General features: G+C 36.1%; 1 protein-coding gene across 1 annotated transcript; it reads right to left on the bottom strand.

The window, feature by feature from the left end:
• Positions 1 to 1,634: 1,634 nt before the first annotated feature.
• LOC104612637 (chaperone binding / ATPase activator) lies at positions 1,635 to 16,243 on the bottom strand. The gene is made up of 6 exons (XM_010280138.3): positions 15,507 to 16,243; positions 8,516 to 8,569; positions 5,333 to 5,413; positions 2,400 to 2,469; positions 2,246 to 2,334; positions 1,635 to 2,043 (listed from the first exon to the last, which is right to left on the bottom strand). Exons 1-6 carry the CDS (start codon positions 15,660 to 15,662, stop codon positions 1,909 to 1,911), a joined length of 585 nt encoding a protein of 194 aa, XP_010278440.1. The 5' UTR covers positions 15,663 to 16,243; the 3' UTR covers positions 1,635 to 1,908.
• Positions 16,244 to 21,407: the final 5,164 nt, after the last annotated feature.

Below are 21,407 nucleotides of genomic sequence, written 5' to 3'. Positions count from 1 at the left end.
GTCTGGATCTTTTTTCCTCAGTGTTCTTCATACCAACTTCACAGCATGTCTTAGACACACATTGAGAATATTTTCCATACTTGTATGTTATTATTTATGGGAGATGTTCTCAATGCACGGTGGGATGTGACTGTGAGGAGTGCTCTGTGAAGAGTAAATTCTAATTCATATTTTGAAGGTATATCATTCAAGCAACTTCAGCCTCGGTCATTACAATTACATAACCAAACCCGGATCTCCTGCCCACGTCTACCCACATTACATCACAACCACACATGAGAACATCTCATCCTCCTACATACTATTATACACGGGAAGATGTTCCCAATTCACAGAGGCAATATGTTATGGGTAGACGTGGATAGAGTTCTTGTGGGCAGGAGATTTGGAGTCCTCATAACCACCTTAGTAACTTATTCACTGAGGAACAAAGAAATAAGTCATTCAGCTCAACCAGTTAAGTGTTATCAATAGGAGTGCATCTTGGCTTGGCTCAGGTTGCCCATTTTGTTGAAATTTGAATGGGCCTAGCCCAAAAGCCTAGTTATCAAAGGGAAATGGTAAGAGAACTCTGCATTTATTAGATTGATTCAAGTGTGAAAGGATCAGATCTATCTGTATACAGCTCAATATCCCTCGTTATAATAATAGTAAAATTGTAAGAACAAGAAAATCTTAGAGATCCAGAACCAGTAATTAAGGCTCAGTTTAGGAATACAAATACAAATATGTACGGAGCAAATAAGGCCCGCCTTTTATTGAGCTGTCAATCAGAGAGAATTGAGGAACTAAGTTATCAACAAACTCGGCTCATATAAGAAGTACTTTTGAGGCCGTTCTGAATTCTGGTAAGATGGAGCGGAACTCCTATACATTGTCACATATACACATACTACCACTTCCGGGTTCCAGCCTCCAGCCCAACCACAAATTAATTTCAGTCTTTGTATTCTCAACATCTTTTGACTGGTTTAACATTTTACCCATGTTTTACTTTCACTTGTATCAACCATGATGATACATCTCTAGTTTCTGGTTCTGAACCCAAGTGACGTCTGACTTTTCAATCCACATTCAATAATCATGACATTCAGCACGTTACATTATAATGTCTGCCTACCTAATGCATTGCTTTTCTAAGCCCACAAGTGAACAATGTTTTATATAATATATTTGAACATAATTCAGAAAAAGACCAAACCACAATTTTGAGAAACATATCAGGGATTCGGGACACCCATAAAAAGCACAAGGATACAATGGAACGATTTAATTAAAATAGCATGGCTACGGTGGAAAACTCGCATAGAACTTGTTAGAACACAAATTCTGTATCTTATCTCAATTAGTCTATAAAAATAATGTATAAATACATAAATAGTTAAAGGCATACTTCAAACCAATTATAACCGACCTTCATCTGCAAAATGCACATGAACCCCACTATTATAAATTAATATGCATAATTCATCGAAAATTTAATAATACGCATGTGAATGATAAACCTGACACAACCCAAATACCACAAGACACCTGATATTGTATTATATTTTAACTAAATGTGAAACATATATGTTTAATATTTAATTATATTTAAATATAACCCAAAAAAGGATGCATAGGAACCCTGCTGCTAACTTACAAACATCCAACAATAGATATAACATACATAAGAGATTGATGGACAAGTTATCATTTGTCTGGCATAGTCCAACTAATGCATGACCAGTAAATTAGTTCCAGTTTACTGCATAAGCTTTGCTTCCATACACGATCCGTGTTCCATTACAAACAAAGATGCAGTAACTCATAACAGTACGACGAATCAAAGGCTCCAATAAGAACATGACAGACAAGTAGTCCCCATTTCCTAATAGTGGACAGAATCACTAAAAATAATATCCCGCCCTATCTGTCTTTAAGCTCCTGCTCAAACTGGACCAACTTTTCACGGATAGGTTGCAAAAATAGCCGCAAGTCTTGGATAATTCTCAGCTTATCTTGCTGCACTAGACTCTTCTCCTCGTTGAGCCTCACTTCAATCTGAAAGCAAATGATGATCAACCTAGGCTCAGTTTTACAGAGTTTCATGGCCAACCTAAAGCAGAACATGACAAAATGTGTGCTAGCATGCATTCAAACATAGACAAGTAGATTATAATAATAGGAACATATGTCGATGAAAAAGCAACATATTGTATTGATTTACCCACAAAATGTGTAAAGATCAAGGAAAAATATGTACCTGCAAGTCATCTAGCTCACCAAATGTGAACTCTGGGACATCTATATAGGCCTTGATATTTTTCTTCTCATCTTGGACCATCCACTCCCCTGATTTTCATAATCCATGTCAACAATAGCAGAGAGAAAAAAGGAAACTGAACACAACTACTTGCCTTTGACTTTCAATGTTAACTCATACGTGTAGCCTACCCTTTTCTTGTTTCGCACAGTAACCAAAAATGCCTGGTTCATAATTTGAGAAATCACCATCAGTCACCCAAAAAGAGGCAATAATAGAGCATTAGTGTTATATCTTGCATATTCTTGATGAACCGGTTTTTTTATATATAAATGCAAACGTTAAGCAAGAAGACCTTTAGCATTTCTTCATCTGCAAGAAATTATCAACACCAAAACACAGAAGCAAAGGGCTTCTTTCTGAATAGACCAAGACAAAGCATCAACCAAGACAAATACATCAGATCAGTAAACAACTCATGTACTTGCTTTAACTTCCACTGTTTCATAAAGGATCTTTCCAATAAAATATAAATGAATTTCTTACAACCTGCTTACATTGACGTTATAAAGAAGCAAGGTACTAAGACAGCTTGTCAAAATAATTAATCAACAAATTTGCTAAGGTGCAACAACTTATATAGTATGTTTATGTATACTCAGACCACATAAACATATTGGACCAAGGCCAAAGTATGCGCTTGAGATTTAGAGTGAGGGATGCATCTGGGAAGCCACAGGGTACTTGCACAAGAGTGAGCCTCTCTCTCTCTCTCTCTCTCTCTCTCTTCTTTGTATAGATCAGAGCTTGATTTACCCATGGTGAGCATCAGCGGCAACCAATAATAAAAAACAAGAAAACCCTCCTTTTCTGAAGTCGATAAATGAGTTCCACATCTCATCCACTTGCAGAAGCATCTCGATTCCATCCAAACTACAATTGATACCAGGCTCAAACAGCTCAGCACTAATAACACCCCCTGAACATAGTTTTCAAGGCGCCAAGGCGAGGCTAGGCAACAGGGGGGTGCCTTGTCGCCTAGGCGATGAATTTTTTTCAAGTAAAACAATATATCCTAGGGTAGTTCCCTAGATTCCATAACCACCTTTCCTTGATAATTATTCATAATTTTCATAAGAGAAGTATCAATTTCATGTTTAAGTCTAGAAAATCAACATTTTATGAGAAGAAAAAGAACAAAGAAAAGAAAATTCAAAAAATATAGGGGCTGAACCCCTGCTTTTGTTATAGAAAAGAAGAAAAGGTGGAAGAAGAAGATGTGGAAGAAGAAAATGTGTTGATTAGACAAAATTTTAAGTTCTTCCCTTGCTTATTGGTTCAGGTTTTGAAATTTTTGAGGGTTCAATCAAGGATCAAAATTTCAATACGATATGCCCCATATGGGGTGTACTGTATTGTACCTTTGGGGTCCCGATACCTGTTTACAGGTGTTTTCGGGGACCCATTTTTTAAATAATATATATTTAAAAATGAAATTGAAAAGCAAAGAAATAAAAAAGAAATAGGGGGAGTATCAATATAAGTACTGATACACATCTGCCAGCACACAGAGGTGTATCGATACTTTGAACCATGGGTTCAATACAGCAGTTAGCAATGTTTGTATTGATTAAACCCTAACAAAATAAGAAAATAATAAAATGCAATTAGTATATAAACCCATAAAACGAATATTCTAGTTTAATAATGTCTATTTTATAATTAAAATGTCAAAAAATTAAAAATATAAAGGTATTTTACAACCCAGTGCACAAAACTGCTTGGCAACTGGGCAAGGCAAGCCTCCAAGGGTGCCTTGTCGCCTAGGCATCGCCTTGACAACTATGCTCCCGAACTTCCTCATTAGCATCCACAAGTAGTTCCTGCAATGGATGCTTGTGCTTCTGAGTCGCTGATTCCTGATTCTGCCAACTCACTGGTGGGAAATAAGGTACAAGATTCCTAGCTATGCAGCAGGGTGTTGAAGAACTCACACTCGGAGCTTGAGCCCCTCTGTTCCACGAGAAACCAGGGTTTACACAAATACATTGTGTCTCATCTAGCCGACATTGCCAAACTCCATGAAGAAGCTCCTGTGGTGCTACAGCGTGTGTTCAAACTTGACCAAACTTGTATCGGACCACATTGGGCTGTTTTTATCTTCAGGAAAGAAAGCACAGTTTGATTGGGAAAGAAAAACAGGGATGTGTGGTTAACAGATTAAAATGGAGGCCTACTTTGGTGGTGGCCATGCTGCAACTGGTTTAGGTTTCTGTTTATGGTGTGTGATTAACAGATTGAAATGTGGAAAAAGGTGGATGGTGTTAATGACAGGGGGAATGGGTGGTGACAGGTGAGAAACTAAGGGTGGTTTCATGTTGTGAGGACCACAGAAAGGGAGAGAGATGTGCAAACTTACATGCCAAACATAATCACAAAGGGACAAAATTGGAATCAAGAGAAAGTATATGATGCTTGAGATTATCACCTGTAACGGCCCTGGACATTTTACTAATGGAGGGCCTATTTGTGTCAAGTGCTGCCACCTAGGTATATTTAAGCAGTTCAGTTGAACAACAAGGTATATTTACCTTTATCAAATCCATAGAAAACCGGTTTGCTACCAGCCATATCAGACCCATACATCATTCCATGACCAGTACATCCCATTTGACTATCATAACAATCTAATCACAAGACAAGTCAAGCTTTAGGGAGCAAAACACGTTCCAACCAAGGAACAACTACACCACAAAATGAGTATGGCAAGCAGGAAGAGGATACTGAAATATATATATATATATATATGGATGAGCAATACCACAAAATAAGTCAAACAATGAGCATATTTTAGGAGACTCAAGGATAGGACCAACAACTGCAAAATACGGAAATTATGACAAAGATGATTTTGCCATGTGAAATGAAGACCATGCAACAAGATGCAAGGATTAAATTGCATGTGCCAAAAGCCCCCATGGTGGGTCAAGGTAGTTAGTCAATGTATTCACATTTGCAACAACACAATTGAAGCAACTAAAGTCTTATACAGCATTGTAGTAATAGATGTACGTCAAAAGAACTCACATCACCCACACATTTTGTTACTTCTGCAATTTCTGCTTTGCCACTAGAGAATTCCAATGAGCACACAGCAGCAAGCAATTCCTGTAAATATATTCGAACATTAGATGGCAAATGCAGGAATAAATTATGAGGCAACATTTGGTAGTTTGGAATCTACAGTTTGAAATAGAATTCACACTTTGTCAAGGTGACTAGGCAATTCTAGGTGAAGATGACTAACTAGTTACCTAGACAATAAGCATTTTATAAAATAACAAATTAAATTTTAGGTTAGTTCCTAGTTTTACATACCAGTCTTCAGGCATATTACTTGAAAAAAAAGCAATTATCTTTATTAAGAACATTAAATTTCCTCTCAAAACATGGCAAATCATCATATCTAAAAGATAATAGTATTTTTAAATATATTGATTTCAATACTTTCAAAAATAGCATTAGTATGATAAGTATTTAAAAGAGCATTTTCATACAAGGTTCAAAGTATCGATACGTATCGGCCGATACGTATCGTGCCAGTGGCTTCCCGATACGCCCCTACAAGGGGTGTATCAGGGTTCTGACCAGTTCGGGGGGTAGAGGAGCCTTAAACCGGCCCCCCTGAACCGGTTTTGAAAAAAATAAAAAAAAAAAGCCTAAAAAACACTATCGATATTGCCCGATGCGCCCCTACCAGCGTATCGGGCGTATTGATATTTTTAACCTTATCAAATTAGCAATTAAAACATGCTGTAATTTTAAATAATAAAAATCTTAGATAAAGGTTGGATATGTTTTTTGTTTAAGATAGTGAGTGAGTGTCTATGAGTGAGTGAGTGAATGAGAGAGAAAGTACATGAATAACAAAAAAGAAATTATCTTATCTCAATCTCTCCTTTTTTTTTCTTTCTCTTCTCAATTAGATGCATCATAGTAATGATATTATAATAAGATGCCCATCTTGTGACTTTTGTTGCCTAGGCAGGTGCCTAGTTGCTTTAAGCAAAGTTCAAAGTTTCAATATGATACGCCCCGTATCAGGCGTATCATATCATATCTTTGGGGGTCCGATACACCTGCTTACAGGTGTTTCAGGACCCCACTCTTTTTTAATGAAAAATATGTTTAAATATCTTCCCAAAAACCAAATTTTGAAAAAAGAAATAAAAAAAAGTATTTCCACATGTATCTAAGTACCGATACACCTCTGCCAATACACAGAAGCGTATCAATACTTCAAACCATGGCTTCAAGTCAAGGTCAATGATCAATGTATCAGTATCAGAACAACAGATATGAAAAAACTTGGATACGGTAGGGAAATGCATACAAATCACATAAATACACTAATAACACTAAATCTAAAGCTGGATCATCTATGAATATGGTATAAACACATGAGAAATGCACATTTTATTTATTTATTGATAAAGCTAAGCATTACCATTCATCCAAAAAACTGTTATACAGATGAGATAGATTAGCGGGAGGGGAATCAAAAAAGGCAACCTCCCTATTTAAAGTTTGGGCCCTCTTAGCAGTTTAATGGGCCATATCATTCCTCATTCAAGGAATATACTTAAATTTTATCATGTAATTTACAGAACCAAAAGATATATAGTCCACTAATAGCACAAATCTGGGTTGACCCCCAGATCCCCAGAGTTCAGAATATTCACAACAAACAAACTATCAAGACAATAGAACATGTACACATCATGGTTTTCAAAACCGGACCGGACCGGACGGTCGAACTGGGAAAACAGGGAACCGGTCAAGTGATCGGTTCTGTTTTCCCCAAAAACCGGATTTCCCCCCAAAACCGTTGATTTTGGTCAGCGAACCGCTGAACCAGGCGGTTAACCGTTCGAACAGTTTTGACCGTTTTTTACTTTTTTGAATTTTTTTATTTTTTTTGTCAGAACGGGCCAAGCGTTCAGTTCTAACAGTCGGACCGTTTGACCTGATAACTGGACCCCTGACCGGTTCAGTCATCGGGTTGGTTTTAAAAACCATGGTACACATCATACAATAATTATCACTTTATTTCATTTTTTTATAATTACAACTCTATTTAAGTTTTTTATAATTGTAACTCTTTCGGTTTTTATAATTATAATTTTCAATTTTTTTAAAATTTTGGGAAATTTTTATTTGTTTAGTATTTTTATATAAATAACAGCTCTATTGTTTTTCATATAATAAATATGTTCTAAATTTTTACATATAATTGTAAAATAAAACATACAAATCATTTAAGGTAGACAAAATAAATTATTTTTATCATCATCCATGCCTTATCCCAACTATACAAGGGAAATTATTTTTATATTTTTCAATTTTTTATTGAAGTCCAAAACAGTTCAAAAGCGATCATATACAGAACTTTGAAATTGGGCATCAATATGCTTCTATATCAATGCGTATCGAATCGTATCCACCAATGTGGCACAATACAGCCCAACATGGAGGCATATTATACCACTACGCACGACTAGTTGACACAAACCCATTTGTGGCTAAAACAACCTGGTTCTTATTAAATTTTTGGGAAAAATTAAATCTTAAATTATTTATTTGTTTTTATAATTATAATTTTCAATTTGTATTGAAGTCCAAAAGCTGTCAATATACAAAGTTGTGAGATAAGACACCAATACACTTCTGTATCGGTATGTATTGGGCTCTATCCACCGATACGGCACCATACAGCCTGATACGGAGGTGAATCATACCAGTATGCATGGCTGGTGCAATAGAAACCCAGTCGTGGCAGATCCCATATCCATAGTCACGGATACCAATATGATATGCACCATATTGGGAGTATACGGTGGCAGATCCCATATCCATAGTCATGGATACCAATACAATATACGCATTCAGGCAAGGCACCCAACTAAGGACACCTAGTTGCCTAGATGACACTTTGACAACTATGACAAAATGTTGGCATAAAATACAGTATTCCAACTCTACTAACTACTTTTTTTTATCAATAAACTCTACTAACTACTGAAGTTAGCAGTATGCATCAACACATTCAAAAATGAATTACAAGATACAAGTTGCTAAATATCCATGGAACTACTTAACAAGTTGCTAAAAAAAGTGGTTATCACACCTGCCTATCCTGTTAAATGTCCATTCTTCATAACATAGTTTCAGGCAAACATGATGCAAACTAATCTTAAGTTGTAGGAGTACCTTCATCCTATTACTTGCCCATGAACTAAGGTTCTTCTCCTCCCAGGTTCCAGCCTGTTAATAAAATAAAAATGATTGCCTATAAAAACATTCAACTCAGAAGACAAAAGGAAATAAAAAAGAAACAATAAAGAACAGTCAAAGACAATCAATAAAAAAAGCCAACCATCCCTTCTTGAATATGATTTCCGAAGCCAAACATTAAATGGTTACCATAACTCTGAAAAAAGTAAACCACTGAAACATCTTAATTCTGATGTACAAAGTACACATATACAAAAATTTACTCATCAGAAACCATAAGTTGTACAACCTAATCTTAAAATAAGAAAGTGTGTGGTTGAAAAAAGGAGAAGGGGTTTTATCACAATTCAGAAATGATTTCAGAAGACAAATGCAAATTCAGACCTCTTGAACCTTTCCTTAGACCAAGAATCAACTGTCTCCTCTTGTATCGCAGATATACCTGCCGATAATAACTTGACCCTCAACCTTAGAAAGACCCCTAAGGGACACAGATTTCAGACCTCTTGAACCTCTTTCATACCATTAAAGAAGTCTACACTTCCCCTCATCCCATTGACACCTGAGTATGGACCCTCAACCCAAATGGTGATTTCTCTTCCAAATCTATGTTCAAGGCTCTAACTGCAGGTGAACAGAGTTCCTCTTTCCCTTTCAAGATCTGGAGCAGTCATATTCTGCTAAGAGTTTGCTTCTTTGTTTGGGAAGCGTGCATACAGAGAATAAATACTTGTGACCTTCTTTAGAAAAAAAAGTCGGGGAAGATCATATATTTCTCCTGATGCTTGTGTGCTTTGCCTAAGAGAATGTGAATCAGTTGATCACCTACTTATTACTTGTGACCTTCTTCAGAAAAGAAATCTGGGAAGATCACATATTTCTCCTCATGCTTGTGTGCTTTGCCTAAGAGAATGTGAATCAGTTGATAACCTACTTATTCATTGCAATTTCTCACAAAATAGTTGGTGTTATTTCTTAAATCTGACTGGATACAGTTGGGTCTTTCCAAAGCACATTCAAGAGTTCCTCCATCAGTGGCATGGTTCAGGCCTGAGCAGAAGAGGTTAAGTGTACTGGCAAACTGTGTTACATGCAGTATTGTGGGGAATTTGGGAGGAAAGAAACAGGCACTTATTTGACAACAAAATCAGATCTCTTGAAGAACTAATCTCAGATATCTCCTTTGATTGTAATTTCTGGACTGTTAATTCTGAGCTGTTCCAAGGACTCTCTCTCAATGACCTTAACAGAAATATCCAAACGATCTTGTTTCTTCCAACCCACCCTCAACCAATCCAGAGACTACAGATATCCCATAATGAAGGAGGGATGACTTTAAACTTTGATGGAAGTGCTGCAGACAATCCTGGTGTAACTGGGATAGGGGGTATTTTGAGGGATGATCTGGGTAATATCTGTTGGGTTTTTAGTGGCCCAATAGGTAATGCTGATTCAACAAAGGCTGAAGTTATGGATGCTCTCACTGGAATCAGAATAATAAAAAGATTGGGCATTCAGAACTTATCCATTGTAGGAGATTCTGCTAATACTATCAAATGGCTGAAGGACAAGGAGGGGGGCCCTTGGAGGTTGAGTCATTATCTGGCTGAGGCAAGAGACTCCTTGGAAAATATAAACGCAAGCCTGCGGTGGATACCGAGGGAGTGGAATCATATTGCAGATGGATTAGCTAAAATTGGAGCAAGACTATAAAATCTGTACAGCAATAGGCTTCCCCCCTTGAAATTTTTCTTTTTTGCTGTTTGAGTTTTCTTTCCTCAAGTACTTCCTGCTGTTTTTAATGAAATCTGGTTAACCTTTTCTTAAAAAAAGTGCAAATTCAAGTAAGATGGGTTAGGAGGTCCTCTAATGGGTTGGCAGATGGACTGGCTAAGCAAGGAGTAGACAGGCATCATTTGTTTTCGGCTCAATGTTAATGGGGTGGTGGAATTCTTTGCTGTATAAGGTTTTATGTCTAACAACTTGTTGTATTCTTTTCCTTTTAAAGCTTTAATAAAATTCTTTGAGTTTCTGATCAAAAAATAATACTAATAAGAAAGTTTGTGTCACTAAACGCTTAATCTCAAGTAAAAAATTATGGAATGCAGATGCAGATTCTATGAAGTGGAAAGGAAGCTGGTTTCTTATTTGTCATTACTCTGTCCTTAGGTATGCATTCACTTCCTAGATCTCTTCAAGGAGTCCTAACTCCTTATAACACTATAGTCCAGCAAAGGAAAAAATAAAATAAAGGAAGAAAAGAGAGAAGAAAAGGAAAAGAGAAGAGGAGGAAGAAGGGAAGAAGGGAAGATGGGTTTTATTCCAAAAGTTGCAGCTGGCAGCACCTATGTTGGTATTTATACTTAGGGCGACAGTTTATAACAAATAGAAAGGCCAAATGCCAGAAATACCCCTACACTAGTAACATAACATAATACAACACTCCCCCCTCAAGTTGGAGCACATATGTCAATTATGCCCAACTTGTCACACAACTCATTATGTCGTACATAGTGAAAACCCTTTGTAAGGATATCTACTAGTTGTTCCTTGGTCCTGTCATGAAAAAATAGGTTGGTCACTTAATGGCTGTCTTGTTGTCACAGTAAGGGGACATTGGACCATCAATAGAGAAGCCCAAGTCACCAATCAAACTATTTAGCAAGAGCACTTCAGCAACTCCATGAACCATAGCCCTATACTCAGCATCAACACTAGATTTGGCCACTAAATTTGCTTTTTGCTCCTCCAAGTGACTAAATTTCCACCAACAAAAGCTCCACTAGTCAATTTCCTATCATCAATTGTGCTAGCCCAATTTGCATCTGTGTAAACTTCCACTTTTATATGGCCATATTTCTTGAATAATACGCCAATCCCTGTATACTTCAGATATTTGAGAACCCTCTCTACTGCCTCCAAATGGGAGATTCTTGGAGCATGCATAAACTAACTGAGGACACCAGCAGCATATGCTATATCTGGCCAACTCATTGATAAGTAGAGAAGTCTTCCTACCAACCTTTGAAACTTCTTGACATCTGTCACAGGCTCTCCAATACAATCATCAAGTCTATGGTTTTCATCAATAGGAGAATTTGCAGGCTTTGCTCCCAACTTTCTTGTATCTTGTAAGAGATCTAGAAGCCTTCTCTCATTTCTTCATGGCCAATCAAAGGCTGTTGTAAGCATGGTATAATCATTTGGAACCTTTATTTTCGCTTTGTAGTGAGGAGTCTGGAAAGACAGAAAAAAGCAGGGTTTTCTATAGGAAAAATTCATAAACCAGTGTATTAATTGGGAGAATTCATAAACCAAGAGACTGAATTACTTTTTTTTCTGCAAGTCCACAACTAAAATCTGGGATCATTTCTTCAAAGGTGTCCCATTATTTTGGTGCTATCCAGCTTCGGTTAAGGACCTGCTAGTAGGGTAGCAAGTGCAGGGTATGTCTAAGAAAGGTGGGCCTGTTGGACAGTAGTGCCTTTGGCCATGGTTTAGACAACTTAGCAGAAAACAAATTCAGAAGAAGTTGTAATCAATTTAGCAATTGCAATGTTAAGTAGATGGCTGGTAATTCATAGATGCTTCAGTGGAGATGACTTTTCTTCACCTTTTTATAAAGAGGACCATATATACTTTTATTTTGATTCAATACAAGCTTACTTTACCTTCTATAATAATACAATTCACAATATTATCCAGAATTTTTCTATCAGAAACTATTAGAACTTTTACTAGTGGAAAATAATGGTATACAAGAAATATGTATCTAGAATGCCATGGATACTTAGGCCAGCCCCTTATTCTTAGTCCATTGATCCCTCTTTCGTAACTGTCAAGCCAATGCCTAGATGAATAAGCAGTTTCTGGTTGTCAATCAACCATTAGCCATGGGTAAAATACAAAAGGCACTCACTGAGAGTGTAAGTACATGTAGTTCTTTATCACCCCAATTACATTGCATATATCAAAATAAAGCCACAACCGCAAATCTAACAACACGTAGAATCTCCCAAGACCTTCGATGGGCTTAATAACCATCGCAAACTTACGATGAGCTTAACAACCATCGCGAACTTGCGATGAGCTTAAAAGCTACCCGAGATCTGTGATAAGCATGGAAGGCCATCCAAGACTTGTGATGAGCATAAAACACTTCTTGGGACTCACAGTAAACAATGGTCGTTGCCCGAGACTTGCGATAACATCGCCAGTCAGATCTTGTCCTTTAACACGTAGCCACTAGGAAACTCGTAAGGGGACGTAGCCTACAATTGCCACATGAGAATCCTTAAGAGAAAGGAAACTTTGTCTTTGAAGGATCTCGCTAGGCATGTGGTGAAATCCCAATGGTGCTCCCTTAATAGATGACATAAAGATCCCCTTTCCTAATAGGAAAGGTCCCCTTTTAGATCCTTTTACTTACAGCCTTGGGGTCCTCTCTATGAAAGGAGGGACAACTATCCTTCCATGTCAGACTACCATGTAGCCCTAACCTTAGGTTTTTCAGAAGATCCCTCCTTCTTCTTCTTCCTCCTTTCTTTCCCTCTCTTCCGTGCCGTTCTCTCTAGACCTTCGAGGGATTGACCAGCCAACTATCAAAGTCCATGGTGATTACAGAAAGAATACTAGGCAACAAGGCAGGTGCCTAGGCATGTAAAATGGCTAAGTGGATCCTTACATTAACCTTAATATTTTTGGGTTCACAAATATTATGTTATAAACTCATAATTAATACATTGAATCATACAATTAAACATACAAAACCCATATCTTGTTCTTTTCTCTTGTTACAATTGTTTTTAAGTATCCAAATACTTATTTGACAACTACAAGTAAATGGCACAGGGTTGAACTTTTCTGCTGCATCATACAGTAGGAGTTCATTTCAACCTTGATAATTGAATTTTAATAGGGGCCATTGCTTGGTGCAATGATGAGATATCAGGCCGACAAGCACCAGTATGCAGGTTTGAGTCTGAGTGTGACCACTTTGTGCAAAAAACAATGCCAAAGGTTAGGTCTATATCCAGTATACCTCCCTCCCCCCCCCCCAAGGTCCCAGATAGACACAACCATGATGACAGTCCTTTTCTAACATTAAGTTTCAATAAATTACATATATAATACTGAAAGAAGCAATGAAAAACCACAATGCCCACATAACCCACAGTTTATTGCCTTAAGTTTTTAATTGGTTAACCACTTAACCTAAAACTTTAACCAATCATAAAACAAAAGGCCAATTATAACCAACTTCTTACTTCTCAAGTAACTTGCATAACAATTAACAACAATACAGAAAACCACCTGCTATGTATAGCTTAAAGTTACTACCTTCAGCAGTTACATCTAAAGTTCCACACTAGATACAGTAAATGTTTCTCCTATTAGTTGCCATGTAGCAGCACAAATGAATCTTGTATAAAAAGGTCCTACAAATACTGAATACCAATAACCAATAAAACTAAAGAGAAATTCTTTTAAAATTGGCAAATGCTACGGTAAAGCTGCTGCACTGTAAAGCCTACCAGCCTCATATATCCACACACTCCCTGGTGAATTTGATAAGTTGCCCACTTGGTGCATTTACTCCCCCCCCCGGTCTTGCTATATGAGGTAGGCTTTATGGTGTAGTGCTTTACCATAGTATGAGTCCATAAAATTTTCTAATTTATCCATTCAAGAAATTCACTTCTTACAAAACCCACAAATTAAGTTCCAAACAATTCAAGCCAAAGTTTTAGAACATAATCTAAACCAAAGGAATAGTCCCTCTATTTGAAACCAAAGGAATGTCTCAAAAATCCAAAAGTTCTATAAGGAATTAGAACATAATCTAAACCACACATTGACTATTATTGACCATTATTTTAGTGATCATCATAGGAAATTGTCATTCACCAGCAAATCTTTTTTTTTCTTTTGATCAACAACCCAAAGATTAATTCATTAAATTAGAAAAAGAGAGATACAACAAGAAGTTGTGAAAAGAAACAAGAAGCCCAAAGGAGCTAAACCATCCCAAGTATTACAAATAAGCCCAAAACATAGTTTGCCTATGAACTCCTTGTTTAGCTAAACCATCAGCCATACTGCTTGCAGATCTCCTAACCCAAATCTCATAGGCCCCTGAATTGATTTGCTCTCTCCAAAGAGTGAAATGAATTCCAATGCTAGTTGCCATTATAAGAACAGCAGCCAACAAGTCAACAACTCACTATTAAAGCATTCACGTATTATTCAGCCTGTGAATCCACGGTGGCCTATAAGTATTTTGTTGAATAGGACATTAAGTTGTGACTATTTTAGGATTAAGATAAATGCATTGAATTAGCTATTCATGTCCATACAACAAAATGACTACCAATCATGGTTGTGCCTCCGTTTCTTCACTTAAAGACATCTATGGTTAGGCAACCGCCGCAATCCAGATTTAAACATGTGTAACTCTCCAATATATGATGGCTGGTGCTAAAGTGAGGACCTTCCATAAACATTGTGCTTATACATCTTCTTGTATTCGCATACATTGTGGCATTGTCATAAGGCGCAATAAAGGAAATTCTTGCATTTTATTATGGGAAATCTTATAAGCGTTTGGGGTATTTATATTCCATTACATTGTTTTGGCATTGTTGCTATTAAGACATCAAATATAAGTTTTAAAATTTAAAATGAAAATTTTCTCATCAAAATTTCAATGTTTTAGATGAAATCTAATAAAACGAAATTGGACCAGGTTTGTCATTCCAAGTGTTCTCATCTACTACTTTTCTATCACCATATTCCCTTTCAATGATTTTAAGTCTTTCCTGTCTACGTCTAATATTCTTTACATACCAAATCAAACTCAACTCATAACCCTGAGCTCATTGATCAAATATCAGATCCAATCTTAAACAACATTACAAAGAAAATAAAAGGAGGAAGACAAGAAAATAGAAGGAAGATTGTTGCTTACACTATTCCAGACCGATCCCAATGAATTAGGCTGGGTCTGCTTTGATAAATCATCCGCTGAGAGCTGGCGAGGTACGGGGAGTGGAGCAGCGTCTTTTGTTACATCCCTAACCCAATACGTGTAAGAGGACTTGTTCTCTGCTACCCCAGTCTCCATCTCCCCCACCCCTAGACCCCGAAACTAGATCAAAAGACTCCTAGAGACAGATTCTCAATTTCCAAATAAAGCCGCTGGGTTGGGAAATTGCTCGTTTGATAAATTAACAAAACCGAATTCGACCAGAATAAAGGGGATTTGAATCTGAGAAAGGCTTCAGCACTTGATGGTTTTCAACAAATGGCGATTCCCGCAAAGTTGAGTCCTTCTCTTTCCTATTCCTCAAAACTTTTGCTGTAATAAACTCAGGTCAAAAAAGACTCTGACGGAAAGGCTGCTCCTCCAAACAAATCAAACGCAGGAAATAGATAGAAACCAATGCACGACAGGTAGAGATCTTCGGTTGATTGAAGGTCTCTTTTGGGGAAATGGTTGGTGAGAGAGAGATTCGGAGAATTTGCAGAGAAGAGAGAAGGTTTTCTTTTTTTCAAGCTAAGAGGAGAGAAATGGAACAAGAAAGCCTAGTGAGACGAATTTCCGAGAAGCGGGGGAAGGTTGCAGAAGATTTGACCAAACATTTGGAACTCGTGGTTTAATGGAGACCCTTCGCGAACCTTCCACGTCCTTCTCAGCCCTGCCTCTAGGTTTTACATGTTAACGGTATTTTTAATTCGAGAAAGTTCTTTAAACCTCCCTTCTATTTTTCTTACAAATACTTAAAACCTCCGAATTATTTTAATAATTGTAAAACATTTCATTAAATATAATGCAACCACCCCTCCCGTTAACTATCTCGACAGAAGACATTTTGGGAAGACATTGACACAATGATTTAAATTTTGGGAAATTGTCTAAAATTCATCAATTTTTAATATTTTTTTTAAATTCACTACAATTTTTAAAAATGTCTAAAACTCTGTTAGTAAGTTTTTATTTTTCAAAACTCACCTTCCATTAGTGCACCATTAAAACTTCTTAACAGAGGTGTCCATATCAGCATAAATAACAATTTTTATTACTAAATTACCCTTGAACGGTGAATTGGAGGAAAATGGTCTGTTTTAGTTTTCAAATTTCTTGTTTTTTTTTTGCATTTTAGTGTTTTGTTATAATTTCCAATATTTTTTATAATTTCTATTGTTTTACATTTTTCTATTTTCTACAATCTATAAATTTTCCTGTATTTTTGTTATTTATTTACAATTTCTGTGTTTTATTATAATTTTTGGTGTTTTTTCTAAAATTTTTATTTTCTAATTTTGTTTTTCAATTGCTATAGTTTCTATAATTTAAAAATATTTTTTTTATTTTGTTTGCAATTTCTATAAGTTTTTATATTTTTTGTAATTTCTATGTTTTCATGTATTTTATATTTGAAAATATTTTTTGAATGTTTTCCTTTTTCATATCTAAATATTAAAATGGTAATATATTAACACTCGTTAATTTATTTTGTATATATTTTATATTTTTCTATAAAGGTTAAAATGGTAATATATTAACACTCATTAGTCTGTATAACATGAAGTTAGTGACATAGTGAGTTTAAGAAAAATGATGAAAACTCATGATGAGTTTTAAACAATTTCCCTTAAATTTTTAAAGGGTAAAAGACTTAAACCTCTCGAGGTTTTTTCTTAAATACTAAAACATCCTTTATATTTTAAATTAGACTAACACCTCCCCTAAGGTGATGTCATCAGACAAGAACCTCCCCTCCTTTAACACTCCATCCACATCCCCTTTGAACATGACGACATGTATTGGTTAATTTTTTTTTTTTAAATCCAATTTTGCTCTTTATTGTTGTACTACTTCTTTACCTGCTATAAAAACCACGATTTTCAAAAACGGTTCAGACTGGAAAAATCAAGAACTGGTCTACTTCACCCCAAAACCATTTCTTGGCCAAAAACTATTGATTTGGTCAATGAACCGTTGACCCGGGCATTCAAACCATTGACCTGGACAATGGTTTTTTGCCATTTTTATTTTTTTAAAATTTTTTTATCAGAACGGGCCATTTGTTTGATTTAAATAATCGAACCGTTTGACCTAAGAACCGAACCCTTGAACGATTCGATGTCCGATTCTTTTTTAAAAACCTTGATAAAAATCATCCTCCAAGAGTTTTCTTTTGGTAGAAGTAAACAATTTGCCCCTCTCATTTAAATTTTTTATTTTTTAAAGTAAGACCCATGCAAGTAATATGTTAGAGATTTCCATATATATTATTTAACGGAGATTCTCTCAATGGCTCAACCTAAGATCTTCCCTACCCTTAAGAAGCATACCAATCAAAAATAGGGAGAGTCTTGACAAGCCCCCGCCCCATGCGGTGCATACATCCATATACCATTTCCCTTGAGATAAAGATCGAAGATTACTCATACAGCAATTGCAAACCTCTCATTGTTTCTAGAGACAACAATTTCGACAGACATGCTTGGGTTCATATTAGTGGAATGTGACAATACTAGGAACAAACATGTCAACAAGCTCTCTAGTTTCACACAGTCAAATCTTAATTAAAGAAGTAAAAAATTGTTCTACTGTTTTTGAAAATTTGAAGAATTAACCAATTTGAAAAATGAAGGGAGGTCTCAGTATTTAGGACAAATCTCAGGGGAGCTTTAAGTCTTTTACCTATTTTTAAACTTGCACTTTTAATTAACTTTAGGTAAATTGCTGAAACCTCCTTTTAGTTTGGTAATGGCAATCATCCGATTCAATTCCTCTTTAATTTTCTAATAAAGTTGTAAATAGATCCTCTCTATTATAATCCCTAACAAACATATGAAAATGTTCAAAATGCCCATATAATTACTTTTGATCAAAATGCTTATTATCCACATATTCTCTTCATATCAATCACTACCCCAAACCCTTCTAATCTATTTCCGGAATTGATTTATTTTCCAATTTCCTTTCATGTCAATCTCTTAAGGTAAGGCCACAACTTTGAATTCTTTTTTTTTCTTATCGTTGTTCATAAAGTTTGTAGTGATTTTTCTGAAGAAACAGCCTTGGTAATAATTGCATGGGCATTTTGGACATTTTGTGCCTCTTGTTAGAAGATTCTAATAGAAGGGATCAACTTGCAAATGTGGCAAAAAGTTCAAGAAAGATAATTGCAATACCAAATTTCAGGAGAGGTTTCAGCAACGATCAAAAACTTTTGGAGAGATTTCAGCAATTTATCCAAAACTTTATCAGAATAAATATTTATTGAGTTAATGGGAAAAAAAAACGACTTGCATTGTTGGTAGAGTAAATTTCATCCATAAACCATGTTTCATAAACACAATCAGAATTTTAAAATGCATTTTCACCAATAAACCATAGTTCTAAATCTAGTAAAATCCTTATTTTTTTGTACACTATGAAAGATAGTTTTACATGGTTTTCAAAATCGAATCGGACAGGACGGTCGGACTGGAAAAACCGGGAACTGGTCTGTTTTCCCCAAAAACCAGATTTCTCCCCAAAACCGTTGATTTTGGTCAGCGAACCGCTGAACCGGGCAGTTAACCAACCTCAGGCCTCGTCCATCTCTCGTCACACCCATACTAACTTGACCGTCAGAGACTCTACCACGAGCCAATACTCGGGGCCTCTGACATTCTCTCTCTCTCTCCACAGGTCTGACCTATCAACCCTCGGCCACAGCGGTCTTCAGACTCATCAATCAGCCCTCGGATCGAAAGCTAATTTATCTTGTTGCCCTCAGCCCATCCTAGGCGGTAACAGTTCCGAAACACAATCTCCTTTTTTTTTAAACTACAAAAAGAACACTCCCCTTTATTGTTTAATTCATCGAGCAAAAAGGCCAAATTAACGCAAAACCTCTCCTAGTAGGAATACCACATGCGAGGGAGTATTCATCAATGTGAATGGTTTTGCTATCTAAAGAGGTGTTTGGTACAGTGGCATTACATATGAAACTTTCTTTTAGATGATATATGTAAGTTTCTATTTTTACTTAAAACGTCAAATTTGTTATAATTGAAATGCTATAATTGGTACAGTGGCATTTTTCTAATTGAAATGGTATTCATATATAATGGCGTAATAAATTTTTCACAATTTTGTATTAATCAACCCAAAACAACAGTGACAACAATGCCATTGTATCCCTAAAACAAGAAACAAATTTGTTGTTGTGGCAATTGTTTATTGTTTTAGAAGACAAAATGGTTCACGTTGATAACCACCCCCTGATGTAATCTAGAGGACAACAGTAATTACTGTAATTTGAAGTTTTCAACTTTCCTGTAATAGGTAAAAGGTGATTTTTCCATGCAAATATGTAGAGTGCAAAACCTTATACATGACGGTAATTGAGAGGGAGAGAGAGAAATATGGCTGAGAGGAACTGAAAATAGAGGAAAGCGAGAAGAAGAAAGGGGAAGGGAAAGAAGAAATCTTGGGGGAGAGAAATAGAGAGAGGGGGAGAGAGAGAGAGAAATATGAAGGAATATGAGGTAGAGGGGATTATCACCGCTGTTGTTCGTGTATCGTAAGGTAAGGGAAGATGAACAGTGTTTTTCTAATAGTTATTAAAGGGTAGTATGAGGATTAAAAAATATTGAAACGACGCATTTTAACTGAAGACTAATGGAAGGGGTTCTTTGTCTCACGGTCATAGTACAAGAGGGTCTTTGTCGCAAAACAAAGTACAAGGGGGTCTTTGTCACAGACCCCATAATACAAGGGGGTTTTTGTAATTTACCGTTTCTTTTTGGATTTTGAGAGTAGGAAAGTTGGTCAATGGGATTTCAATTTCAAATCTATGTGGGGTCCATCAGTCCATGGACAATTTATTGGGAGACCGACCGTTCAATACACTCTATGAATTCTTTGCCCCACTGTACAGTTGGGGTAGGTGCCAACTCAAAATTGATGCCAATACTCAGGTAGGTATTGGTGTTTTAGAGTGGGGGTGTTTGTCATTTTGAATTGTGTAAGGTTGCAATGGATTTCAGAATTCTACAGTGTGGGACAGTGTACTTTTCTGCAATGTATTTTCCCTCTCCAAGGTGGGTAAATAACTTTCCCACCTAGGGAGAAGTTGTCAATACTAAGATGGGACAAAATTCTCTTTTAATAATAAATTTTTATGGCTAAAATAGTTATTGTCTTATTTACTGAGAAATTAAAAAAAAACATGAATAAATGCACTTACTCGAGGTAAGTACCTTCCTGAAAAACGAATGAGGCTTTTGTATTAAAATTTTATGAAATAAAGGAATCAATAAAAACCCCTAAAAAATTATAAAAGCTTTAGTGATTTTCTATTTTTCCTGCCAGGATCCAGTCTCCATAATCATTTTTCTTACTAGAATCTACTTTATACCATTACCGTTTTATCGCCTAGACCTTACATCAACATTTAGTGTGCATTTGGATCGTAGGACTTAAAGCTGTGTTTGGTTTGAAGGAAAAAGTAGGGAAATGAAGGGAAAAGCAAGGAAACCTATACAAGTTTTGTAAAGATTTTCCTATATTTCTAACTGAGATTTTTTATGGGCAAATGGGAATTGGGGTCAATAGTAATAATTCTAATATATCACAAGGCCCTATTAGGCTTTTATATAAATTCTTCATATTTAACTTCTCATATAAAATTATACATCATTGTCAAAAATTAAACCCTCCTAGTAAACTAACAAACAAAAAACACTACACTAGATCACATCAAAGATTTATAAGATTTATACAAATATGTACCATAACTAAAACATGTACAGATATGTACAGCACAAATACATGGCTCACTTTGGAAGGACTAGTGCAAAACCTTGT

The sequence above is a fragment of the Nelumbo nucifera genome, chromosome 8 (genome assembly GCF_055504915.1).
Source record: "Nelumbo nucifera cultivar China Antique chromosome 8, China Antique-T2T, whole genome shotgun sequence".
Lineage (NCBI taxonomy): Eukaryota > Viridiplantae > Streptophyta > Magnoliopsida > Proteales > Nelumbonaceae > Nelumbo > Nelumbo nucifera.
This window is presented reverse-complemented; position numbering and strand designations above follow the sequence as displayed.

Excerpts from the sequence above, each read along its gene's own strand:
- LOC104612637 (XM_010280138.3), bottom strand. The coding sequence starts at position 15,662 with ATGGAGACTGGGGTAGCAGAGAACAAGTCCTCTTACACGTATTGGGTT. Across the intron at positions 8,570-15,506 it reads TGGGATCGGTCTGGAATAGT|GCTGGAACCTGGGAGGAGAA; the intron begins GTAAGCAACAAT and ends TTTTATTAACAG. Across the intron at positions 2,470-5,332 it reads TAACAAAATGTGTGGGTGAT|GCATTTTTGGTTACTGTGCG; the intron begins GTGAGTTCTTTT and ends ATTATGAACCAG.